We start from the raw sequence: 20,888 nt of genomic DNA, 5'->3' as shown, positions 1-20,888 counted from the left end.
GCTTTCATTTAAAGATCTTGGCCTCTGATTAGGGCAGACCAAGCCCTTCTCTGAGGTGCTGATTTCACGAAACCACTGCTGGATTTCGGCAAGACCAACTGTGTACGTGTTGAGGCCTTGCTGTGCCTTGAGGCCGAGGCGCGTTGGCCAGGCCTGTGAGAACAGCACACCTTTCCTTCTGAAGCCTGAGATGGATCCACAGGACATGCTGGAATGCTTTTTTTCCTATAAAAAATTACATCTTGCATTTGTAAAATGCTTCTCTGCTTTGTTGTCGTGGTTCTCATCGTGCTCCCTCCACAAACAGATTGTCTATGCAGAGCGGCCTCTGACTGACAACAACAGGTCCTTGGCTTCCTATGGCCTGAAGGACGGGGATGTGGTGATCCTGCGTCAGAAGGAGACGGTGGAGCCGCGGCCTTCTATCCGCTTTCCAGGTGAGAAAGGGCCTGTGCCAGCTTCTGTTCCGAGCCTGCTGGGATTCATCAGTACTAATCCAACACCAATCCTGTCAGGCTCCTTTAGCACCTCGCCGGGCACAGTGCTGTGGAAGGGAGGGTGGCGAGATGAGGCAGAAGGCTTTTAGTTAGCTAAAGGGCTTCTTATTTAGTGTTTGTTATTCCAAAGAAGCCAATGCCATTATAGAGTTGTGGGGAATGCGGAGTCAGTAATGAGGGTGACTGATGCACAGCAGTTTTGGTGTGTGTGAGTTCTCGTACATCCACTGGTTCCCTTCCCACTGGGCATGATGGCACAGTTGTGTGTGATCTCTGCAGCTCAGGCACAGGAACAGCTGCTGTGGATGTATGGCCTGAACCTGTCTTGTGACCAGTTCCCTGAGAAGCCACTTCTTACCAAAGCAGTGGCGCAATTGTGCGTACATGTGAAAGGCTCCCCTGGTAATGTCTGAGCGGAACCCTGCGCCTCTGTCCTACCTTCCACAGCCATTCCTAGCAAATCCGGGTCATAAAATAGCACTGAAGAGGTGCCACTGGCTGAGAAGGGCGTGGGAGCATTGCTGAGGTCCTCATCCTGCCTCAGCTGGAGGATGGGTACCTGCAATGCAGGTCTGCAGGAATGGTACTACTTTTTTTTTTCTCCTGCTTTTTTTTAACCCGAGAGATTCTGAAGTGCTTCAGAGCCACTGGGTTTAGCCCTGCAGTCCCTCCGAGAGGGATTCACGTCTGTGAGGCTGGGAATAACCAGTCAGCAAGTGCATTTCAGGGGATTAAAAATGGGGCAGACAGATGATACCAGTTACATAAACACGCGGCAGCGTTCCTAACCCACTAACCCGGGGACGCGGTGCGCTCCCAACACCGCTGCTGCTCGCGGAGTCCACTCTAATGCGGCATTAAGAGCATCTCATCCTTCCTGTGGTTTTCCAGCAGAATTGTAACCATGAAGCACCAACACCTCTGATCCTCCTCCCTCCAGGTCTGCCAAGGATAGACTTCAGCAGCATTGCTGTTCCTGGGACGTCCACGCAGCAGCACCGGCCCCCGGCGCAGCGTCCACGCCCGTCGCCTCTGGATGCCCCGTCGTTCCCTCAGGGTCTGGACAACCCGGCGCTGCTGCGGGAGATGCTGCTGGCCAACCCCCACGAGCTGTCCCTGCTGAAGGAGCGCAACCCGCCCTTGGCGGAGGCCTTGCTGAGTGGGGACCTGGGTGAGCTGGGCTGGGGCTGTTTGAGGTCGGTTCTGATCAAAGGCAGCCCGAGGTGTTTAACGAGCTAGGACGTGGTGCCAGCTCAATGCTGTGGATAAAAGGTGCCAGTTGGGAGCACTTAAGGCAGAGTTCCTCTATTTCTGGGCATATTTCTCCTGCTTGGCATCTTTAATATCCTCTGTTCCCTGCTGTGAGATATTGGATGCAGAGATAAGTCAGGTCTGTGAACATGAGTGACTCAGCTCCTGATTTTTCTGCTAAGACTCTCCCAAATCCATGTTTCCAATAAAGGTGGTGTGTTTGCTGCATCTCAGCAGAGAGCAGCACACTCCAAAACCAGCTCTGTGGATAGTGATTAGCTGCTGTGGAAGTGAACCTCAGAAAGGGAGAGGAAAAGGAACACACAGGTAGTGTCTTTAGGGAGCTTTTTTGATAGGAATAGTCATGAATTTGTCAGTGTTTGTTAATCTTGGAAGTGTTCATGTGTTTTGGGCACAGTTGAAGCCTTGTACCATGTCCTTTGCTTCCTCTGCAGGTGAACAGCTGGTGTTGGTCCCTTGTTTGATGAAAGCTTTGAACTCTGGTGTCCTTTTGGTGTGAAAAGAACAGGGTTTGGGTACCCACATGTGCTTCTGAACCTCTTCAGGATATTTACTTGGGAAATAAATGCTGTTGAGTTTGGAGAAATGAATGAAGTTGCTTCTAGCAGGAGACTTCTTTTCCCACTTTCAAAGTTATATTTAAGTGTTTTTTCTCTGTCAGAGGAAGCCAGAAGGAACTTCCATGGATATTGTCAGCCTACTTAATTTTTAGTTCTGATTTCAGTTCATATCCGGAGTTAAAACCATGTTCTTTGCGCTTTCACGCTTGTTCACACTTCTTGCTGGGAGTTCTTCCCTCCTCCTTGAGCAGAGGTGCTGCTCTTGGCACAGGAGACCAGAGGTTAAGCCCAAGACACCCAAAACTGGCTCACCTGGCGCTCTGCCATGTCTTGTGCACAGCAGACTGACCCAGATGTGCATTTCCTATCCCAAACGGCCATGGTGGGCTGTCAGGAGGAGGTAGCTTGGTCTAGTTATGCCCTCGTTGTGCTGTCCTGCTGTTCCTGTTGATGTTTGGGCACACATCCAGTTCAGCTCAGCTCTGATTCCCAAATGCCCACATAGCTCCGTACCCTGTGACTGTGCTGTGCTATGCAGAAGTCTAATGTCACAAAGACAAACAGCAAAACATCCCCACTGCCTCCCTGAGCATGCAGCAGCCTTTGAGCCAGAGGTGCTTCTTGGGAACTGCGTCTCTGGAAGCAAACCCACAACCCTCTGTGTGTACAGACCTTTGCTGATGGCCCTTTTGAGGATGTGCATGATCCCATCCAAGGAGTAAAAAATAGCAAGAGGCCATCAAAAAAGTGGGGATGTAAAAACTGTGGTCTTAAAACACGTGGCTAGACTGGTTCTGCTTAGGGGCTCCTGATTCCAGTGGTAGCTGTTCACCTTTATGGATTATAATATCTGACCTTGCCCATGTTCCTTGGGTTTGAAGGAAGTTTTGTTGTTAGGCTTTAACTATTATGAAAATGTCTGTGCCAGGAAACTGAGGTGATTGTGCAGCCTTTGGGTAGCAGACACAAGGAAAATGAGCTCTGTCCAGTTGCTTTTCATCTCAGCAGGTTCCCAAATTTGCCACTGATCGATCCTTTGAGGTCCATCTGTGCTGCCCTCAGAGGCTTTTTCCTGTGTGCTGCTGAGTCTACCCCGGGTGCTTGCTGGCATCAAAAGCATTTGCTGTGCCAGAACTTGATTTGTAAGAGCAATTTCCAGTAAAAAGCATTTCTGTATCTCCTTGTTCCCACAGAGAAATTCACCAGGGTGTTGCTGGAGCAACAGCAGGATCGAGCCCGACGGGAGCAGGAGAGGATCCGACTCTATTCCGCTGACCCCTTTGATCTTGAGGCACAGGCCAAGATAGAAGAAGACATAAGGTAACAAACCAAAGTGCCTTGCAGGCTTTGGGGATCTACCCTGGGGGAAAAAACCCACTGTGTTCTCCCATCCATATTGGTTTTTCCTTGGAGAAGGCAGAATCTAAACACACTCCTTGTATCAAGACAGGTTTGCTTGCAGGGTGATGCTCTGGTCCACCTTTGCATGTGGGAAGGTTGGGATTCGGGAATGTGTAGGTGCGCCCCGTCCTTTAGATGTGTCCAGCTGAGCACAGATAAGATATTCCTCCCTCTGAGGCTGCTGAGGCACTGGCACAGGTTGCCCTGAGAAGCTGTGGCTGCTCCATCCTTAGAAGTGTCCAAAGCCAGGTTAGATGGGGCTTGGAGCAACCTGGGCCTAGTGTAAGGTGTCCATGGCAGGGGTTAGAACAAGACACGCTTTAAGGTGCCTCCAATCCAAACCAGTCTGGGCTTCTGTGATTCTGTGGTGGCAGCGCCACTCTCCCCATGTCCTGGAGCTGTCTGAATCGATCTGCTCTGAAGTTGTGGAATGCATATCTCCTCACGAGAGGTGGAACTCGAGTGCCTCAGGTGTGTTTTCAACCTGAGAGCTGTGCTCTCATCTGAGCTCTGCACAGCAGTGTGACATCATTTCTCACAGACGCCCTCAAGATTTGGTTTCTCATCCTGCTAATTGTTCTGTGTCTCTGGCTGGTTCCAGACTCTGGACATTACTGCTGTTGGAGAGATGTTCTGCAGAGATACATTCTGCTCATCAGCTCCCTCCCCCTTGCTGCCTTCCAGATGTAATTGCATTGAGCTCAGGCTTGATTTCTTAAATGGAGTGATAAATCCTTGAGTCAGAACATGACTGGTGGTTCCCCCCGCCCGATAACAAAGTCTGTCTGGTACAGACTCATCGTTGGTCGTAACCAAAATGGTGATAAGAGTCATTCTCACATTGTGGCCGACAAGGTGTTGGTGCTGGATAAACGCTCAGGAATGCAGAAAACAGATGTAATAGGTAGTGAAACATTGCTGGGGCACAGGAATGCTTCCCTTCTTCCACAGATCAGGGACAGATAAAGGGGATGTGCCCAAGGCTGTGCAGCTGTTAGGGAACACTTTGGGCTCAAGCAGTCCCTGGATTTCACACCCCACTTAGAGAAAAATGAAATGGCATCAAAATTGGAGCTGTTTTCCCTTTTTTTGGGAGGTAAAGCCATTTCAGATGCAGTCACTATATGGATACTTCCAAGATCATCCTGTGGTCATGAGGGGCTTCTTGAAGAGCATTTCCTCTGTCAGCTTGAATTTGCACCAAGGGCTTGTGCTCATGGTGATGTTCTTGCTGTGGTTTTGCTCACCTCCCTCCCCTCCTATGCCTGGAAAAGGAAAGATGCCAGGGAAAGTGGAGGATTGCAGTGTTCAGCTACTGTGTGGGATTCCAGCGAGGTAGCTACTGGCAACATCTCTCTGTGCCCTTACTGTGAATAATGAACGTGCAGGTTTTTGCTTGCAAGTTTTCCAAGTTAACGCTGTGCTGGCAGGTTCCTGGCGCAAGCACAAGGTCACTGGGAGCTGAGGTGTGAGTTAGGCAGGTGTTGGAAGGAGCAGCGGGGAGTAACTTGGTGTCTCTGGACTAAGCCAAGATCATTCCTAGCAATCTCTCAGCTCCAAGGCCTGTATTAACTAGGGAAGCACAGCTCTTGCCATAGTTTAAACGAGTGTAAGGTGAGAGGCAGCAGGTGGGATTTCCAGATTGGTCTGTGAGTCAGAAGGATGATACAAGGTCTGGCTGATAGAAATTCCAATTTTTCTCTCTTCTCCATGAAATTCAGGCAACAAAACATCGAAGAGAACATGACGATAGCAATGGAAGAGGCTCCTGAGAGCTTTGGGCAGGTGGTGATGCTGTATATCAACTGCAAAGTCAACGGACACCCAGTGAAAGCCTTCGTGGACTCAGGTGAATTGCCCCATTTTCATCTTTCTCTGTGCTGTCCTTTCCCTCAGTGAGTGTGACAGTAAACAGTAGTTTCCCCCCAAAATCCTGTAATGACACCACTTTGAAGCACCTAATTAAACCTAAGCCCAGCTTGGGCGTGGTTAGAGGTGGACAGAGCAAACTTCTGAGAGAAACAGCATGTGTACAGCATGAACACTCCAGATCAGGGTTCCTGTGAGAGTTTCTGGGGCTCCCATGCCTGGAAGGTTGCTGCCACGTGTGTGTTTTATCTCATTTTGCAGACGGCCGTTTCACGTACCTTTGATGTGGTGGTTCCCATCCACAGCCTCAGAGGGGATGTTCTTGGGGTTGTTCCATCTGTACTGTGATGGTCAGTGCTGATCTGTGTCAGCACAGTGGGATTCACGGGAAGTCTTCATGCCTTGGGGCAGGCAGGCTGGTTTCTCAGCTGCTGAGTGCCAGATCTTCAGCTCTTCCAGGAGATAATTGAAATTTGTGCTCAGCCATTGGGATTTAACACCAATTTTGCTGCTGGTAGGTGCCCAGATGACCATCATGAGCCAAGCCTGTGCTGAAAGGTGCAACATCATGAGACTGGTAGATCGGCGGTGGGCTGGAATCGCTAAAGGTGTAGGGACACAGAAAATAATTGGCAGAGTGCACTTAGGTAAGTACTGGCACTTTTGGGGCAGCTCTATCAGAGGTGTGAGTGCATCTCCCACAGCCTTGGACTGAGGAGTGTCTGGGTTGGTGCTGCAATTGTTGGAAGCTCCCACAGAGTAAAATAAAAGCACATGTGCAATGTGTGTGTTTGTCTCGGACACAGATCTCTGGCTTCTGTCTAACTTAATGCTTCTTTAATGGCATTGCCTTAGCACTTTGAGGTGAGGGAGTCCCCAGCTCCTGCAGACATAGAGACCGTGTTCTCTGGGTGTAAAACCTAAGGTGAATGTGAAACACCACGAGCTCTCATGTGTGGAGTGGGACTGTTGGGCAGTGTGAGTTGCACAGGAAGAGTTCCAGCACAATGCAGTGTTTGCTGTCCTTTTGGGAAGAGAAACCTCTCTGTGCTTTTCTGAACAAGAGAAGATTGTCCTTGTTACTGAAAAATCGATTCTGTCTGCTGTCATTGCTGCTTAGACTTGTGCTCTAATGTGGTGTTCATGGCCCTTTCAGCTTGGCGGGTCAGAGAAGCAGTGCTCAAGGCTCTAGAGCATGTCAGCTTTAAAATAATTCACCTGGGGCCAAGGCAGGCCTGGCAGTCCTGGGGCTGGCACAGGGCTGGGCTTCCTGTGAACAGAGCAGTGTGTCAGAGCTCTGCTTTCAGATGTACCCATACCTTTCCCAGGAGGTACAGGAGCAGAAAGCAGATGTGTTGTGCTGTAGTGGCAACTTCTCTCCCTTGTGTTTCAGCTCAGGTGCAGATTGAAGGGGATTTCCTGGCATGCTCCTTCTCAATCCTTGAAGAGCAGCCCATGGACATGCTCCTAGGACTGGATATGCTTAAGAGGCATCAGGTATCAAAACCTCTCTGGAAACAGTTACGGCTCTTCCAGGTTAAGTGCAAAGTGCAACATGGGCTCAGTAGGGAGAGTTGAGGGCGGATATTCTTGGATCCTGATATGAAGGAAGCACATACATTACATCCATCATGGACAGCACTAGGATATCTGGCTGCTGCCTGAAGCTTTTTGCTCTAATCAGAAATGCTCAGAGCTTTCCAACTGAATGGTTTAATACAAGTCATACAGAGCCCTTTGCTTAGAGCTGATGCTCCTGGCCCAGCCTTACCTGCTGTGAGCTGTTCCCATTGGAAATGGATTGTCTAACCTTGTTTCTCCTTTTTTTTCCATGAGAACTGGCTGGCTGTCACAGGTCCCTGATGTCTCGATGCTCTTTCACAGTGTTCAATTGATCTCAAGAAGAATGTCCTAGTGATCGGCACGACGGGCTCACAGACCTCGTTCCTGCCGGAGGGAGAGCTCCCGGAGTGTGCCCGGCTGGCCTACGGCGCTGGGCGGGAAGACATGCGGCCGGAGGAGATCGCAGACCAGGAACTAGCAGAAGCAATACAGAAGTCCGTAGAGGAAGCAGGTACCAGGAGGATCCCAGTTGGAATATGAACCTGCACATGTTTTTGCTGTGTGTCAGGATGTGTGTGAGCAGTTTCCCTTCCAGGGGCAGCGGCAGCAAGGAAAAGGTGGAGAGAAGGGGCTTTATTCTTGCTTGTGGCCTCTAAGGGCACTTCTCTCCCTTCTGGGCAGCAAAACCTGCATGAAGGTACTTGGGGGTGTTAGCTGTTGAATTTGTGCTCTCCCTGCTCCCCACCTGCTCTGGTTTTCTGGCCTTAGAGGTGTGGAGATTACTGGTTGTGTGTGGCACCTAGTCACCAGTGCCCAGCAGAGATGTGGTTCAACTGTGATGTTTGAGCAACCTCATGTAAGCACAGCTTTGGGGAGGCTTCCAGAAATCCTGCTCTTAGTGGCTGCAGCATGTGAAAACAGAGCAACTGTAGCAGTGTCCAAAGTTCATGACAGTTTTTAGAAATAGCACAATGCCAGCCTTTTTCCGTGGAATGGTGCTCACACCCTCGGAGGGTGAATTACTTCCTTGCAGTTGCTCTGCATTTCAAAAGCAGCAGCTGAATTCATATCCTGATGTGCATCCTCAGCCTTGAACATGATCTGCAAAGAGAACTTTCATCCTCCCATGGATTTGTTCCTGGTGCCCCTGGAATCCACGTGCTGCACAGCTGCAGTGATTGGGCTGTGCAAGATTTTGGTAGCTGCAAAAAGCTGCAAAAGTTAGTGAAGTGATTTTAATTTCAGCTATAACAGCTGAAAGCTGAGCTATGAGCCAAACTGTGAAACACATTTTCTGTTCAACTCCATTCAGCTTTTGGCTAAAGGAAAAACTCATTGCTTTTCCCTGTTCTTGCAGGGAAGCTGTGAATACCTCAGGGTGTATTCCGTAGACTTTTTCCAAAACTTCTAAAGCTAATATTTTATAGCCGAGTATTTTACAGAGATTTTTGAGTTTTCCTGCTCATTTTCCCCCACACAGTAAATTCTCCTTCTCAAACAGATGCAGAACTCTTTGAGTCAGGTTTAAACTGATAAAAGTTTATTTCAACACTTTTATTGCTAACTTTTTAAGACTCTAACATTCTCATATCAAAAATGGAGGTGAGATAACAAGAATTAACCATGTGTATATATGTATACATTATTATGTATTTATACATTCTTATATATTTATACATTTATATTATATTTTTATATATGTATTAGATATTTTTTGTATATATGGTTACATATATACAGATAGTAGTGGAAATGCGCTGAGATTTCTCCTTAACACTCCTTTGTTGCTTGCTTGATAGCCCAGAGAGTAAGCAGCGAGTTGCAGATGATGAAGTTGAGAACATCAAGGGGAGCACAGAGCTGCACTTACTGCTCCCTTTGTCCAGTTTCCTTCTGTCCTAAGGGTACAAGTTTTGCAGAGGTGTAAACCCTCAGGGGAAGGCCTGGCTTCAGTGAATGAGCAAGAAGTTGGCTTACATGTGTGACTTTTCCAGCCAAATTTGAATGTTTATTAACTCAAGTTGCAGCATAGAGAGAAACACAAACATGGGTTTGACCTTGCCCTATCAGGTTTTGATATCACTCGAGCTCAGGCACAGTACCTTGGGCCCATGTCTCTTCACAGAACCTGGCAGGTGGAAATATTACTTTTCCTGTTGAAACCCAGAGCCTCATGAGGCCTGGGCTGGTTTTTTGAATCAATCTCCACTTCGGATGAGACTTTGCAGACATTATAGTTGGTCTTAGTTCTCTGCTGAAAGAGTTGAATAACAAGCAAACCTTAGCTCAAACTATGAGTATTTACAGTGAAAGCATTTTAATGGAGTGTTTTAAAATGAAAAGTGCCTGAAATGACTGAAGTGCAAGCTGCTTATGTGCCACACACAGTTCTGAGAACCACGTGACTTTGTTCAGGCTAATGAGCACCCAGGTGTTTTCCACTGGTGCTGAGCTCTAGAGGAATGTAAAAGATTTATGGGAATAGGAAATCCATTCTGTGTGTTTGCTTATGCTTGTAGAACACCAAGGCACAGAACTACGGTGGGTCTTGTTCAGGTTGACTGGGACATTAGCAGCCTCTGGCCCACAGGCATTTTTTGGCTGTGTCCTAAAATGTCAGTATATTCTCTCTTTCTCTCTTCCAAAACTCTGAGTTGCTGATAGGTGGTACCAGGAAAACCAAGAAATGAAAGAACAGGAGACTGAAGAAGGGGAGAGAGAGAATGTGATGCAGCACCAAGGAAGCTCAGCTCCTCACAAGAAGTGTGTTCTTTCATAGCAGCTGGAATTTTTGCTGCCTTCCAGGAGATGGTACAACAGCACACACCTGGAGGCTGTTAAAGTGCTCATTTTGAATGCACCTGGATTACCCTTGAGCTTTATTTAATCCCTGAAGCCTACTTTAGGGAGCCTCATGATTTCTGTCAGCTGACTGCTGGTGGTGCAGCACCTGTGGAAAGCAACTGAGGTGGTGCTGGAGTCCTGGCGTGGTTCACTGGGGTCCGGATCCTCCACAACCTCATTTATTTCTGAGGGCTTGATGCTCTTTCATGCCAGTGTACTATGTTTCTCACCACTACAGGAAAACTCGGTGATTATGGAGGATTTAGAAACCTGGCAGCAAAAGTGGAGCTGTTTGAGGAGGAAGTGTGGACACAGGCAGCTCACCCCATACACAGCTTTCCATCCAGGTAGCCTTGGTACAAGTCAGGCTGTTCCTGAGGTAGAGAGGAATTTATCCCTGATGGTGCACTTCGTGGGGACGAGTTTGTTCCTGGTGTTAGCTGGATAAATATCCCTGATGTGGCTGGGATTCAGCTCCTGAGGATACCCCAGGAGGAGGATGACAGTGGGTCTGGGACAATGCTCAGGAGTGCTTGGCAGAAAACCAGCTCCTGCTGCTGCCTGAGTGACTGCAAATCCCTGACGTGTTTGATCAGACTCTCATTAACAATCCAACGCGTCGGAAGACACTTCTGCTTCCTCCCTAAAGGGTTGGTCTGGGAGCAGATAGCGTGAACGTAATCCCACCGTGTAGAAACAAAGGATCCTTCCGGTTTTCATCTGTGTCCTGCTGCCTTCAGGAAATATGAGCAGTGCATCGATCCGAGGGGCAGTGCTGCACCCGTTTTAGTTCAGGGCGAATGAAAGAAACAAGAGGCTGAGGAGAGAAAGGCAGATTTCTGCCATGTTGTGGAATTTACAGGGAATCCTGTCTGTAGGCATGGCGAGTTTTGCCCCAGTACTGTAAAAAGAGAAAGACTTGGGAAAAACAGTGGTGTGTGTTTAAGACCTCTGAGTTTGGGAAGGGAGAGGGACCTTATGCAGCAAATCACACAGCGCAAAATGTGGATGTGTGACCCTGGGCAGAGCAAGACTGAGGGCAGGACAGGCACTCCCGCCACACAAAGCATGTGTGAATGATTTAATGAGAGTGAGAGCACTGATATATCAACTAGATTAGACTGACAGCAGGATAAGGTCACTTATCTAATCTCCCTGATAACCAGAGCCACTGTTTGGTGTACTGATAGAGATCTGCAATTCATCCACTCTCAGTGGGGAGAAGGAAGCAGTGAGCTGGGCTTGCCTTGTGGCTGTTTCTCCTTTGCTTTGCTCTCCTGGCCTGGGACAGCAGTTCCTTTGGGGGATTTCTTTCCCCCCAGGATCTGTACACTTCCCTTTTGCAGCAGGCTAGAGTTTGCTCACCTTCTCATGCCTGTGATGGCACTGCTGGGAGCCCAGCCCAAGAACTGTCTTGCCATCTGAGTTCTCATTTCCCTGAAATGTGTCTCCTGAATATTTCCCACCAGCTGGAGATCAGACCAGCACAGCGTTTTGCCGTGTGTGGTTTATCGAGTGTGTAGCATCACCCACAGACCGCTCTGTGGCCTAGACAGTACAGAACAGCCTTTAAATTGTTCTCTGGCAGTTATTTTGGACTTGACATACCAAATTTCCAAGGCAGAATCCTTCTGAGAGGCAGTGAAGGCGAGAGCTCCTGCTGTCACGCTGGGCAGTCGGGAGGGGAGCTGTGCAGGACTGCAGCCATGCATGGTGTGTGCTCTGAATGCTAACACGAGTTTGGTGTGTTTGTTTCCTAATCCAAACAGAACGTCAGAAGCCTTGATGCATGTAGTGTGTGTTTACTGCAGCTGGAGTGGGCCACAGACCAGGTATTTACAGTCACCTGTTTCGGTTTTGCTACTACCGTGCAGACGGTGATTCTGCAATGTCCTGACAGTGTCCTCTATTTCTGTCTTCTGATAGAGAATAGTGACAAAGAAACTACCTCACTGGAAATGCCCTCATTACCAGCTTCTGATGGGTTTCAAAATCCAGTCCAGTCTTCAGGACTAAATTCCAAGATCTGTAATCCTACAAATCATCAATTACTTGATCGTTCTGTCTCTGCCCCTGCTTCAATTTGCTCATCTGAATCCAGCCTCGCAGAGTGCGTTGATCCTAGAGCCATCAAGACTTTGGACTTGTCACCCGAACACCAGACAGCCCCAGAAAAAGAGCAACCTCTGGTATTACAGCATCTTTCCAGTAGCTCTTCCTTGGCAAATAATGACCTCTCTCCCCACACCGAGGAGGGAGCCTGTTCCAATCCAGCTTGCCTTTCACAGAAGACACTCAAAGAAGCATTTATTGCTGACAGTCTAAAGGAATGTAACATTAAAGGACAGGATCAAGGTCAGGAACATCCTTTGGAAGTGACAGAAGAAGGTATTTTGGCTGACACTGCTGCCAAGCGTGGGCAAGATAAAGATGTCTGTCTGTTCATGGAGCAGGAGCAAAAGCATGAGCCTCCCATAGACCGTCAGGTGTGCAAAGAGCCAGAAATGGAACATCTGGAGGAGAAAACTGAGACAAGTTACCCAGAACCTCCTTGTGGTGTTGGTGGGGTTGAGAAACCTGTTGGGGGAGAAGCCAGCCAGCTGGAAAATCATCCCATGGAAACAAGAGGAGATAGACTGGAGAGAGCAGGTCTTTCCTGTGCAAAAGGGAGTATCCAGCTGTCAGCCTCCTGTAGCTGTGTGCACACGGAAGCCTCCATGGAAATAGATGCAGTGGAGCAGGCTACAGCTGAAGCACATGGCTCAGCAAGGCAGCAGAAGCATCAGGCTGAGAACAGACATGTATCCACCCTCAACTCAGACACCTTTTCTGTGGAGGTGGAGCTGCTGAAGTCTCTATCCTCCTCAAGTGATCCGCTTTCCACTGTTGGTGTCCTGCAGTCTAAAAGCACTAGTGAAATTCCTGCTAAGTATCGTGAGTTGTCTGATTTGGCAGCTGAAGACAGCTCTTCCCCCTCCAGCACCCACCATCTGGACATGGATCCAGGAAGACCTTCAGAAGAGCCATGTTTCCCTCTAGCATCAGCCTTGAAAGAGCTTCACAAACTCTTGGTTATCAGTCGGAAAGGGGAATGTAAGATCCTTGCCTCGGAAGAAGTGTCCCGGCTGGAAATGGTTCACAGAGAGTCAGGAGTACAGCAGGAGGGACTTCCTGAGGGTGAGCAGAAAGGCTTCGATCCAGCCAGCCAGGACCAGAGCTGTTCCTTCCATGAGGAGAGGTGTGAGGATGGAAGAGCAGAGGGCAGCCAGCCTTGTGTTTCTGGCAGAGAGCACATCAGCACTGGGCCCAGCGGCCACGGGCAGCCTGTGCTCAGGGAAGTTGCTTCAGAGAGGCAGAAGGGCTCAGGTGAGAGCGGTCTGGTCATGGCAAGTTCTACAGTCACACCTGGCCAGCAGCAGAACCCTGAGCAGGGGCAGGGGTTGGCAGAAAGTTCTCGGAGTCCAACTAGTCCAACTTTAGAGCAAAACACACCCATTTCCCTGACACCAGCTGTGGCTGAAGGTGCAGCTCAGGATACCCAGGGCCTGTGCACAGGAGCCCCTGGGAGAAGCAGCAGTGCTGATCCTGAGGAGCTGCCCCGGGGCCCACCAGCTGCCTACACCAGACTGACCACTGGAGCTTCTGCACCCCCTGCCTTCCCTGCGGCTGATGTCGACCGCATCCTTGGCGCTGGTTTTACCTCACGGGAAGCTCTTGAGGCCTTGGAACAAGCGGATGGAAATGCAGATCTCGCTCTTCTCATTTTGCTAGCCAAGAGTATCGTCGTTCCCACGTAACTGCGGAGGAGGGAGCTGACTGGGGGGTCTTCTACAGGACGTATCTCAATTGCACACCACAATGTACAAGCAGAATGTTGAGCCAGATATTTTTAATTATTTGCAGCCAAAATAACTTGTCTCTTCTGTTTCACTCATTAGATTTGGCCTTCGAAAAGAAAGAAGATGTCCTAGCATTGTGTGGACAGGGTAGCTTTGAATTATGCATACTGGATTCAAATTGCTGTTTTTATTTAAATGTACAATTTTAGGATAAACTCCAGTCCTACAAATAAAAAGCAGAAGCCACTGCACTCACCACCCTGTCCAGCACAAAGCGGGTTGTGACGTGAGTTGGCCACGTGCACGGGCCAGGAGGTGCACACCAGGTCCAGGGTGGGCTCGATCTGTTGTACCTCTCTGTAGCCCAACGTCCAGCTGTCGAAACTATCCTGCAGCTACTAAAGGTGTGTAGATGCCCATGGATGTATAAGGCTTTGCCAGAGGGGTGAGGGGCTTTTGGGGAGTGTGTGTTTTCATGTGTGCACAGGGAAGACTGATGCTTATTTTTGCCAAACTCTTTTCTGCTCTTGGGCCAGTGTGTTCCAGTTTACAGCATGGGGATAGAAGAAGGGAAGGGTTAGAATTTGGTGCTACCAAAACTTAAAAGAGATGTTTTAACTTATTTGGAGATGTGCTGGTATTAACTGTAGGGGATGAGGGGAGGGAAAAGGAGTATTTGACGTTTTTTTTTCTAGCCTTGCCCTCATCATGTTTCTCCCATGCAAAAGAACAAGCTCAACCACGTCCAGGCAAAACCTTAACGATTAATTTGTTTTACAAACCAACTGCGTGTTAGGGCTCTTACTGCCCCTCTGCCCAGGGAGGAGTGAACTTCATCTCGGTGGCTGTGCTCCCTGTGCTCCGAGCGCAGCTGTGACCGAAAGGAAGACTCTGCTTTGCACTGGTTTCTCTGGATGTTTGGGGATGATCAGCCTCTTGGATGGGGGTGCTGATCTAACATCTCCTCCAGAGCGAGGGCTCCCCAACAGGGTTCATGAAACAAATGCACTGTTGTGGCGTCTGCGTTACAACCATCGTGGCCTTCTGGAACATCCCTGGTGAGTCGCCTGCGTGGTGAGGCCTCACCAAGGCTGTGCTGTAGGAAGTCCTTTCCAGATGCTTTTTTTTGGGGGATGAACTCCTTTGTGATGCTCTGCAAAGCCCCAAAACTCTGTCATTGCTGGGGAAGGGGAAGGAAAGTGTGGCTGAAACCAAATTTTAAGTAGGAACTTTGATTTAGTCCCACTTGGGAATCTCAGAAGTGGCTTTGTGTCAGGTGTTAATCTTGAACTTGCTGCGTGGAGCTAACCCTGGAGCGATGGCTCAGCCGTGCCTGACACATGTTTTTGTTCATGACTTCCATGTGGTGTTGTCATTGTCTCAGGCCTGTGTCCTGGTGTTCGCTTTCCCTGTTGCTTAGCAGGTTTGCCTAAGTGTGTGCTGGGCTGTTTTCATGCAGGTAGCATTTGAAAACGACACAGATTTGGTTTCATCTGCCACCTCACAGGAGTTTCTGCTGCCAGTGAACGCTGGTGTCAGATTTTTCTCAGCCATTTGGGCAGCCTGGGAGCCCCTTGCTGGAGCAGCATCCAGTGCTTCACTTGAGGCTCTGCTCAAAATGAGTTACTGAGGTCAGACTGCAGCTTTCTCACCTTCAGCAGGCAGGTGGTAAGAGTTACCCCTGCTGAAGGTATGTTTAATACTGTCCTTGCAATGAGCACCTCAAATCAGCAAAGCCCCTCTGTGCAGGGCAACATGTAGGCTAGCACAGGAATACAATGTCATCTAGAAGCCTTAGGAAGTAAGATCTATCAGACCGTTCCCATCTGCGTCTGGTTCACTGTCAGGAACAGCAACAATGAGGCTTCCAACTCTCAGGTCCAGAGCATCCTCAGTCTGAACAACCCAATCTGCTCATGATCCGTGCTGCAGGGCTGGGGGAGATGGTCCTGGGAGCAGGATAACACAGTACTAGTTGCAGGTCAGCCCTCTTGGATGCAGGAAAACTGAACCTGCACCCTTAGCCTGTGAGTGGATGTACTACCAGCTGCTTGGAGCATCAGATGTTAGCTCCTCAGTGTTAGTTCCTCAGTGTTAGCCCCTTGTTGTATTCACACTCGTTCTGTTTGGAAGCTGTTACTCACAGCTCCCCAAGTGCTGCTGCTCTGCCCCAGGCTGGTGACAGGCTCTAGTTTCATGGCCACATTGACTTAGGCTACATATATGGAATTTATGCTATAAAAGCTTTAGAGCATCAGCCAACCTGCTTCAATGCTCAGTTTTATTATTTGTCGAATATAATTTTTGAAACCTGCCCTCCTGCCAAAGCTGTGTGGAAGCATTTATCCATAGTGCTAGAATTCCCTGGGTAACTCTGAACTGCTAGAAACAAACCCTGACCCCCAGCTGATAAATACTTGTGAAACTTTTATCAAGTAGGTCCAAGCCTGGTGATTTAAATAATTTCAGAGCCTCGTTTTGAGTGAATGGCTACGCGCTGCTAAATTAGTGAGTGATTTGTTCAGTAGCAAGATTTAGGGGAAAACAGGGGCAGTGGTGAGTATTTAAGGTTAAAATAAAATGTAATAGAATGTGTGTTCAGCGAATGTTGTCTAAAAGTTGTCTTTGTTTCAACATGTGTCCTCTCTGCTGCATGCACACACATCCCCTGCTCTGCCCCCAGCAGCCCCTTTGCTGGTCCCTGTGCTGACCTGGCCCACAGAGCGGGAATATTTCTATGGAAGGAGGGATGGCAGAGTGCTACGGCAGGGGATAAATGCTACCACCAAAAGCTGTTCAGGTTTCCAAGGAGCCACATACCCTGGCCTGGAACCAGGCACTTCGCTCTCTTCTCTTCCCCCTACTCGTTAATCACTGCTCCAGTGTCCTGATGTCACATCAGTTTAGCAAAGGGATTTCACCATGAAAGTTCAGCTCTAGAGAGTAAAGTTGTCAGTGACTGGGGACCCGTGTGGGTCTGTAGAACTTGTTTCTGGGTGTTCCCTGGAGCTGCTGTTGGTTTCTTGGATGTATTATTTTCCTTAAAGATTCAGAAGGAACTGCCGTGGCCTCTTGCTGAACACATGGCTCTGTAACGAGGCCCTTAGTGAGTGTAGAGGTGATGTTTAGTGAAAGCCCAACATCTGGGAATTTCTAGGCACAGGTGACTGACAAGAGAATATTTCCTGGTGGTGGTCCCTGGCATGTTCACCTGCTGCTGGACAGAGCTGAGCTGTGTTGTGACTGTGACAGTCTCTGCCTGGTTGCTGCCTATGTTTCACTTTCTACATAGACACTTGGTCTCCAGGACTGTTAACCTGTACTTCCTCAGTGTTCGTCTCTTTCTGTCTTTGTCTCTCCCTTGTGCCGTCTCCTCTCCTCAAAAGTAGCAATACTGGAGTGTACTTGCTGAATGTTCAGCTACAGTTTTCTTTAAAACACTATGCCATTAGCAAATAAAAGGAGGAGCAGGTCCTAGGGGTTTCTTCACCAGACTTGGACTTCTTGCCAAACAGCTCCCAGAACTTTAACAGGAATCCAAAAAGGAGATGTCCAGAGGTTTTTGCCTGTCTCTCTCAGAAGTCAGCTTGGGAAATTGGGTTGGTTTCATGTACATCATTCCCCTCTGAAGCGTTCAAGAGATTTCCTCCTGCACTGTGTAGTCAAGGCTTAGTCTGTGCTCCAGACACACAGTGATTTGGGCTCCGCTTTGACTGATGCTTTTTAGCTTCAGAGTTTTACAGACTCACTTAGGGAACTTGAGGGAATCAATACTCAGGAATCCTAAAGCTGGTTGCATTTGTGTCAGTGACTCCTGTGGGCTGAACATGCTGTGGCTGTCCTGGCGCACGGCTGGAGGGAGGAGTGGGTGTGTCACCAGAGGGATGTGGTTCTGCCCAAAGTAATACACACTTGATTCCTTTTTTGATTTTTTTTTTAATATTGGGGGACTGTTTATCAACAAGATTGATGTGTAAAAACATTTGATATTTAAAAAAATGAATAAACACTTTATCATAATGCTGCTGGGTTGGTCTGTCTATATCCTGAGGTATGTGCTCAAATCCTCCTCTTCCTCTTTCCCAAAGTGAAAGGAATTTCACTAACATAAATGTTGCCATTTTTAATATGATGAGTAGAAATATGTGGCTGAAATTATTCCAGTTGGCAGAGCCTGAGAACAGGCATGAGAAATTCCTGTCTTCTCCTTCTCTGGGGAAGGGCTGTTGGGTCCTCTGGGCAGGACTCAGAAGAGCATCAGAGTAAACACAAAATGTAGCACTTGGCCATGGCACTGTCTGCTGGAAATGTGGACAGGGCACTCCTTGTCTCCTGCCTAAATACCCCATTCCCATCCTGATTAGGGGGTGGGTTTATTTTTCTGGAGATGGAAGCTAATTTCTTGGGACATTAAAAATTTTGGCATCTACATCCCTGGAAAGCTCATGACAGTTTTAGTTAGAAATAACTTCTTTGAAGTCCTGTTCTCTTGGTGTCGTGTAGAAGAACAGGTTTTGGAAGGGAGGAGTAGAGGATCCTCCTGAAGCTTGGAGCGCAGCCACTGACCCTAAGCTGCAGCATTTGTCTCATGGAGCAGCAGTTCCTTCTTCAGATCTGGAAAAACTTGTCCTTTCCCTTGAGGTAACACTGAAGTTTTGACTATTTTGAATCTGCACCATCTGGAGAGCTGTTGATGTTGGTACCAGGTGACAGAGACACAAACATGACATTATGAATCAGTTGCTGTGACAAATCAGGCAGTGGTTTCCTCGTCACATGTTCAGAGCTCTCATGTGATGCTGGTGTCACTGTCAGAGCTAAATGAGGTCATTAGGGTCATGAGGTCATTAATGAGGAGGCAAAATTCTGGTTTCAATTCAGGTCTTGATGTAGAAGAGGGAAAGGTTTGATGTAGGGCTGCTACAGCTCCATAATACGTTGACCAAAGAGCTGCCTGCGATTTCTTGTGCTGGGAGATGACTTAAGGACTGAATACTTCAGTTCAAAACTATTAGGCCTTGTCCATTCTGCCTGATGAAGGTGATTTTGTTTGGGTAAAACAAAAGTGAAAAGTAACCACACTTATGGTTGGGTTCACATTTGGGATTCTCCCAGTCCAAGGCCAGAGATGGACAGGGCTTGGAGCAACCTGGGAGGTGTCCCTGCCTGTGGCAGGGGGTAGAGATGGGACAAGATGATTTTAAGGTCCCTTTCGACCTGAACCATTCTATGTTTCTGTGAACTGGGCCATTGACACTGAAATCTGCAGCCTTTATGTAACCAAGAGAGGGTCAGACCCTGTGCAATAAATGTGTGTTTTCCTTGGTTATCTTCTGTGGGCTTTTTAGGAGTAGAGGTCTCTCCTAACCCCACTGAAGTCTGGAGTTTAAAAACATGCAGGTTTTCTGAGCAGTCACGCGGCTGCAGAGGCTGTGTTAAGAGCAGGAGCAGGATACAGGAGGTGAGTGCGGCATCATGGGACTTCCCACATCAGAAGAGTTCAGGGAATGGTCAACAGAAGGAACGAGACAAGCCGTGCCTCAGGAACTCCGCAGTGCCTCGGTCAGCCTGCGCCCGCTGCTCTGCAGTCCCATGGCCTGAGCATGTGCCTGGGGTGGCTTTGCCAGGGGAACCACCTTTTGGGCAGGTCTGTCACCAGAGCAGGATTTGGGAGTTCCTGCTGGCCAGCCTGGCTTTTGATTCACTTCGACCTTATCAGCTCTTTCTCATTCCCTGGGCTGCAGGACCCCTCGGCAGCATAACTATGGCATAACTACCTCTGACAACTGCATACTAATTACAAGGTGTGTCATTGCCATAAAGCACTGAGTCACACACGTGGATATGAGGGGTTGAAAGCCCTCACAACAGCTACTGCCAAAGGAATGTTAGTTCCCAGTCCCTTTGTTAGCAAATGGAAATGCTGCCTCTGAAGCAATGAGAAATGCAAAGGTTGCAGTACCTGCTGGTCCAGTACAGCTCATCTCTGTACACTTTAAAGCCTAAACTTCACCAAGAAAGGATAAAATGGTGCATGGGATCTAAAGACTTTAGTCTTTCCAGTGACTTGTTGGGGATCAGGCTTGGACATTTCATGCTCCGGAGGGCTATGGAGTAGTTGTGTGTGGATGTTTGTCAGGCCCTTTCCCTCTAATCCCCTCCAGTTTAGCAGGAGAGGCTCAGCTTCCTCCCCAGGTGCTGAGACAAGTGCTGATCCTTGGGAATCTCACCTGATGCAACATTTCTGATTCCCCAGAGGCTGGTGGGGAGCTGAGAAAGTAAGAGTTTTCTGGTTTGGCTCAGTTCTAACCCAAGCACCCTCTTCCCTTCCCTGGGAGTTTCTCCTGTGGTTTCCAAAGCTGTTAAACTGGCTGAGCCATTCATGTGACTCCAGGGGAAGAGCAGGCTTGGCCTGGCATGGTTTCTCCATCCAAGTCCTTGCTCAGCCCCTTCCTTCCCTGCCAGCAGGTTATTTACGGAGGAAGGGGTGGGAATGGCAAGGAATGTGCTCCTGGGAGCTGCTGACTTGCCCTTTTTCAATTGCTTTTACTTTCAGTTCCATGTTCCATTAGCAGGGTCGGTGGCACAGGGCACTGTGCCAGCCCCGAGTCACAGCCCTTCAGCTCAGTCTCAGTAAGAGGTTTATTCTTAATTTTATCTTTTATTTCTGTAACCTCCCCCCTGGTGCCTTTGCACCAGGCTCTGACCTGTGATGGTGAGTGGGGCTTGTATTTGCTTCTTTAAGGAGCCTTTTGCGCTGATGGAGGTTTGGGCTGCAGCACTTGGCCCATCTTGCCTCCATCGTGCTGTGCCACCGAGCGTATGGAGAGAGCTGGGTCCCCTCTTTCAGGCTGCTGGAACAGGACTGGAGGAAGCACTGCTGAAGCCTGAGGTGGTGGTGGTGCCTATTTTTCCCTTGCCACTGATTATTCCCCTTGAGGCCAGCAACCCAAAGCGCAGCAGAGCTGCAGGCTGGGCCCTGGCCAGGAGGGCTGGGTGGCTGGTGGCCACCCCTCCCATCCGGTGTCCCCCAACCCACCGTA

General features: G+C 48.8%; 2 protein-coding genes across 2 annotated transcripts; both read left to right on the top strand.

Moving 5' to 3' along the window:
- Positions 1–307: 307 nt before the first annotated feature.
- DDI2 (DNA-damage inducible 1 homolog 2 (S. cerevisiae)) lies at positions 308–9,941 on the top strand (the record flags this gene model as incomplete). The annotated part of the gene is made up of 8 exons (XM_009081006.1): positions 308–437; positions 1,438–1,668; positions 3,523–3,649; positions 5,452–5,579; positions 6,118–6,246; positions 6,993–7,096; positions 7,484–7,673; positions 9,817–9,941. Coding segments are annotated over 8 exons (1,164 nt in total), but the record flags the coding sequence as incomplete, so codon positions are not given.
- A 2,023-nt stretch (positions 9,942–11,964) lies between these two features.
- On the top strand, positions 11,965–13,803 carry RSC1A1 (regulatory solute carrier protein, family 1, member 1). Its single transcript, XM_009081005.1, has 2 exons — positions 11,965–12,195; positions 12,907–13,803. Exons 1-2 carry the CDS (start codon positions 11,965–11,967, stop codon positions 13,801–13,803), a joined length of 1,128 nt encoding a protein of 375 aa, XP_009079253.1.
- The last annotated feature ends 7,085 nt before the right edge of the window (positions 13,804–20,888 follow it).

The sequence above is a fragment of the Acanthisitta chloris genome, unplaced genomic scaffold (assembly GCF_000695815.1).
Source record: "Acanthisitta chloris isolate BGI_N310 unplaced genomic scaffold, ASM69581v1 scaffold1698, whole genome shotgun sequence".
In the NCBI taxonomy this organism is placed as follows: domain Eukaryota; kingdom Metazoa; phylum Chordata; class Aves; order Passeriformes; family Acanthisittidae; genus Acanthisitta; species Acanthisitta chloris.
Note: the sequence above shows the minus strand (reverse complement) of the source record. Positions and strands in the feature narration are given on the sequence as shown.